The following is a 4,734-nucleotide window of genomic DNA, read 5'->3' as shown; positions in this document are numbered from 1 at the left end:
AGATCTGCTGGATGTCTGGCCTTGGGGTTCCTGGCGGGTTGGAATGTCGAGGTAGTTGAGGTGTAGGGGGCTGGTGTGGCTGGGCCCGAGGAAGCCGCGCGGCAGGCAGGAGAGGAGGCGGCCAGCGCCTGGCCCAGGCCAGACAAAGAGGACGCGTTTTCTGCAGCGCGGATTTAAAAGCATGGGTAGTGGCGAGCCGCCCCTTAGCCACGGTGCTGCCAGGGTCTTTTGGTTCTCCTCTGCTGATGTTTAATAAACCAGAAAAAAAAAGGTGTTAAACCAGCAGAAATGCGTTAAGGCCCAGACTGGGAAGAAGACAGCTACCCAAAGCAAGCACAGGCACACGTGCATGATGAAGGTTAAACTCCTCTCTGGCTCCGGTTTTGAAAACCTCACCGCCTCCACCACCATTCAGTCCACTACTTCGGTAAATGCTTTTCATCCACCCCTAGGGTCTGGTGTCTTTCTCTTGAACGGATTAAAGTAAAGACGCAAAAGGCGGCAGGAGGCAGGAGAGGGTGGGAGCCACTCGGTCAAACCGACAGGGATCCCGAGAGTAATAGAAAATCAGGGCGCGCCTTTCCCCGCCCCCCCCCGTGCTATAAACAAAGGCAAGTGTCTGTAAACACAGCCCCGCGCCCACCACGTCGGCCCAGCGCCCGCTGACCCGAGGGGAGAAAGTTCAGATCGCTTTGGCCGAGTTGTTCTAACCCCTCGCCCTCCCGTTGTCAGCTGCCCGCAGAAGAGACCTGCAGAGCCACTCGCTTGTCTCTGCCCCGGCCCTTGCGAATTAGCCGGCTGCAGGCGGCGGGCTTAGAGTGGGCACCGGCCAGGCGTGGGAACCGCTGGGATATCGGGGGAGGGTCTGTGACCGAAGCCGAGGTGCGAACATCACCCCGAGGATGGGTTCCAAGATGGAAACCCTCTGGCAAGCCTCCCTAACACCAGATTTATATACATGGCGTTTCATGAAACAAACCGCTTTTTAATACGTTTCACCTTTCTTCCCTCTCTCCTCCTCACTCCTGAATCCCTCCCCTCCTTCCCCCCCCTCCTCCCTGGCCTAGTCCTTTCTGGCGCTTCAGTCTCTCCGGTTCCTAGAGCAGAGATTCAGGCTCTAGCCAAGCCCAGGGGCTAAGGAGGCCTCAGGGACTTCCTTCCGGGATGTGCTGGGACTCAGCGAGACCAAACCTCCGACGGGGTGAAGTCCCAGGCGGCTGGTAGCCGGGGGAGGAAGCCGCTTGCTCGGCTGGCTTGCGGCCGGGAAGACTTCAGACACCGCACAGTTAATATTGAGTTCCCTGTAGCTCCTTGTAAATCTAACCCCTCCAACCTCTTTAAATCCTTGGTGGTGTTCGAGATTTCTTACTTGACGTTACCTAAGTTCCTTATTACCTAATCAAGGACTTTTTTCAAAGGCCCTCCCTCTTCCCCCGGCCTGCTGGGATGAGAATGCTCCCCTCCCCCAGGGAGACTACAAGCAAAAAACTTCCTCTTTCCTTTTTTTTCATTTCTTAGATTAAAGCCCTATATTTTGAATTAAAGACTCGAACGCCTGGGATCCTCCTCAAACCTCCTCCACCAAAAAACGCTCTCTCTAAACAAAAACCAAAGCCCCCACCTAATGGTATCTGGTTGATTGCATAAAAACAAGGACACGTTTCACCTTCTGAGGAAACTACAAGGCCTTTCCCCGATTCAGACCCTCCTACAGACCACTCAGCCTTCTCCTGGGAGCTGGGGGGGGGAGGGACGGGAGCGGGGAGACCCCAGGCTCTTTGGCAGGATTTTCACCAAGCACCCTTCTCTTTAAGGGACTTCCTCAGCCTGCAAGGACCAGAGCTCACGTTGATGATTGGTCGGAACCACTGACTCTTTCAAATAAAGTTAGAGGCAATCATGATAATTTAGTTTACTTCTGAATATTTTAAATATTATGAAAACAAATATAACAGCTTTGTTTTCAAAACTCTTTTGAGGTATCAACTATTAAAAGATTAGGGTTTTGTAAAAAAAACACACAGTGGTTTATTGAATACTTACAACGTTTACACCTTCAATATTAATTAAATTCCACTTAGCTTTAGAGGACGGAAGTGCACAAAACAAGTAGCTGTTGAAAACATCTTCGAATAAGGAACAACCACAGAAGAAACGACAGCACTAGATACCGACCCCAACGGAAATGTTAGCGGCCCCGTTTTCTGCTTTGAAATAAAACTTTATAATCCCCAGGAATATTTATATCCAAAGGCCAAGTATTAAAGATACACTTCACATACACACTAATGTCCGCTGTCTTTATCTGGAAGGGGGTGGGGTAGTTGGGGAGGGGGCCACGCTGGTGTCTACACAGCCAGGAGGGAACATTCACACACAGAGAATCTACAAGACGACGGGATTCCTTACCACGTGGGAGTGTCCTCTTCATATTAAAATATGGAATGCTTTTCTTCAAATATCCACTTTTTTTGGAAGGGGAGGTGGGGAGTGGATGCCTCAAAGCGGGGCAAAGAGAGGGGAGGCAAATTGCACATAAATAAACCGAATGATTCCAAATGCAAGTAGTCCTTGGAGCGGAGCGCGGAGAGCTTGCCCGGAGTCCTGGGTCTGCATCCGGCTCCTGGGCCCCAGCTCACTCGCACTCTCTTCCTCCTCCTCCTCACTGCTTGAGCTCCAGGGCCCAGACGTGCTGCGGCCAGCCCGTCCGGCCTTTGGTTTTCTTGTCGTTGCTGCTCACTGTGCTTTTCAAGATTTCGTTCTGAGCAGAGGGGAAGTGAGGGGGAGAAAAGTGGAAAGAGAAAAAAATTCAGAGAGGAGATCTGGTTCCACACCACCCCCCGCGCTTCCCGGGCCGGAGGAGACAGTGGGACCTGGACGGAGATGAGAGGCGGGATGGTTTCAAGTCGTAGACCCTGAAGAAAAGCTCGGACGGTTGAAGCTGCCCTAGCTACCTCCCAGGCCTCACGCGCCTGCAAAGCTCAACTACCGGATTCGCAAGTTTATAAACAACCACCCGTTTTCAAGTCGTTTATGGAGGAGCTGGGGGCCTTTTCTCTGACTCCAGATGTAGGGACGCGAGCGGGGGTCGGCGCTAAATCTGGTTTCCCTGTTTGCAATCGCAATCTCAGATTCACGCTCTTGGGGAGATGGGGAGAAGTTCCCTCCTCCCTGGCTTGGGCCTGCTGGCCTGCGGTTCTCGCCCCGCTGGCCTGCGGTTCTTGCCCCGCTCAGCAGTGCCTCTCTTCCAAGGCCTCTCTGAAATCCCTAGTTATTCTGGAGGTCACTCGATTATGCAGTCACTAAAGCGCCACAAGCTCCAAAGAAGAAAAATTTCTACAAATGGCATTATTTTCCAGGTCCTTCTTGGCAACAGCCCAGCTCTGAACACTACCACCCTAAGGGCACTTGGTAGGAACTTGAGAAAACTAATTTTCAGTTATAATTTCGTATTACTGTTAACAACAATAACAATTATCATAGTAATATTTACCATTTGTCTTAAAATGTGCAGGTCACTGCAAATAAAACAAGAAATACCCATGAAATATACTCATCTGGTAAGTTACATTTTAACCTCACCGCCAAAGAGAAACTGGAGCTGCATTTTGAAGCTGAAAGTGCTTATTTTATGTTTACCTTTACGTCTTCCGGGCACAGTAAGAACAACCATAAAACTCTTAGAATCAGTGGCAGCCTCGTTCTCAGGAGGTGAAAATGGACTCAGTAGTGAAATAATTGGAATTGTGCGTTTTGGGGCGACTTATTTCAGAAATGTCTGAAAGCAAGATCGGATTGGAGGCCAAATTGAGGGCTCTAAAGGACACGGAATGAGGGGTCCGTGCCAGTGCGAAAGGAAGATCAATCGCGACCCCGAGTCCGCGAGGCCCGTGCTAAGTGCCTGGGGGAGCAGCGATAACCCGGAGGGAAGATCACCAGTGCGAAGCATCCCTCTTAACCTCCTCCTCCTGCTGACACCCTTCCCCCCTCTCCTTTGCCTCTTCAGGAAACCATCCCTACCGCAACCTGATGCAAACAAACTAGGCTCAGGACACAGCCGAAGAACGCGGGATGCCACTGCTCACCCCAGCTGGAGACTGGGAGCACCGGTCCCCCGAACTGCGCACCCCCACTGCCCGCTGCATCCCGGTACTAACCAGCTCCTTCTTCCTCTTCTCTTCTTTCACATCTGTCTTCTTGATCTCGGCCTTGAAGGCCTCCGCCTCGCCGTTCTGGTCGTCCTTGGCCAGCAGGTCCATGAGGTAGGCGATGTAGCTGGTGGCCAGGCGCAGCGTCTTGATCTTAGAGAGTTTGGTGTCAGCGGGCACGTTGGGGATGCACTCGCGCAGTTCGGCGAAGGCGCTATTGATGCTCTGAGTCCTGCGCCGCTCCTTGCGGTTGGCAGTGCCCCGGCGCTTCACCGGGCGCGGCCCCCCCAAGCCCGGGGGCCCGGCGCCCGGCGGCACCCCCCCGTAATGGGAGTGGTCCAGGCCGGCGGCACCGCTGGCGTACTCAGGGCTGTAGGACAGGGCCATGCTGTAGTCGGGGGGCGACATCTCGGGGTGGCCGATGAGCCAGCCATGGAAATAGGGGTTCTCCTCGTGGCTGCAGCGGCTGGCAGCGGCGGCGGCGGCAGCAGCGGCGGCGGCGGCAAACGGATAGCCCTCATGGTGCACCACCGGGTGGTGGGGGAAGCCCCCCACTAGACTCATCTCGCCCTCCGCGCCCCTCCAC

The 4,734-nt window shown here is 53.5% G+C and overlaps 1 protein-coding gene across 1 annotated transcript; it reads right to left on the bottom strand.

Annotated features, from left to right (window-relative positions):
• Nucleotides 1–1,727: 1,727 nt before the first annotated feature.
• Nucleotides 1,728–4,728, bottom strand: HAND2 (heart and neural crest derivatives expressed 2). The gene is made up of 2 exons (XM_019636110.1): nucleotides 4,158–4,728; nucleotides 1,728–2,761 (listed from the first exon to the last, which is right to left on the bottom strand). Exons 1-2 carry the CDS (start codon nucleotides 4,710–4,712, stop codon nucleotides 2,663–2,665), a joined length of 654 nt encoding a protein of 217 aa, XP_019491655.1. The 5' UTR covers nucleotides 4,713–4,728; the 3' UTR covers nucleotides 1,728–2,662.
• Between the last annotated feature and the right edge of the window lie 6 nt (nucleotides 4,729–4,734).

Source organism: Hipposideros armiger, unplaced genomic scaffold, assembly GCF_001890085.2.
Source record: "Hipposideros armiger isolate ML-2016 unplaced genomic scaffold, ASM189008v1 scaffold_27, whole genome shotgun sequence".
In the NCBI taxonomy this organism is placed as follows: Eukaryota; Metazoa; Chordata; class Mammalia; order Chiroptera; family Hipposideridae; genus Hipposideros; species Hipposideros armiger.
Note: the sequence above shows the minus strand (reverse complement) of the source record. Positions and strands in the feature narration are given on the sequence as shown.

Bases quoted from the DNA above. Each gene is read 5' to 3' on its own strand.
- HAND2 (XM_019636110.1), bottom strand. From the start codon at position 4,712: ATGAGTCTAGTGGGGGGCTTCCCCCACCACCCGGTGGTGCACCATGAG. The intron at 2,762-4,157 runs GTTAGTACCGGG...CCCTCTGCTCAG, and splicing joins AGAAGAGGAAGAAGGAGCTG to AACGAAATCTTGAAAAGCAC.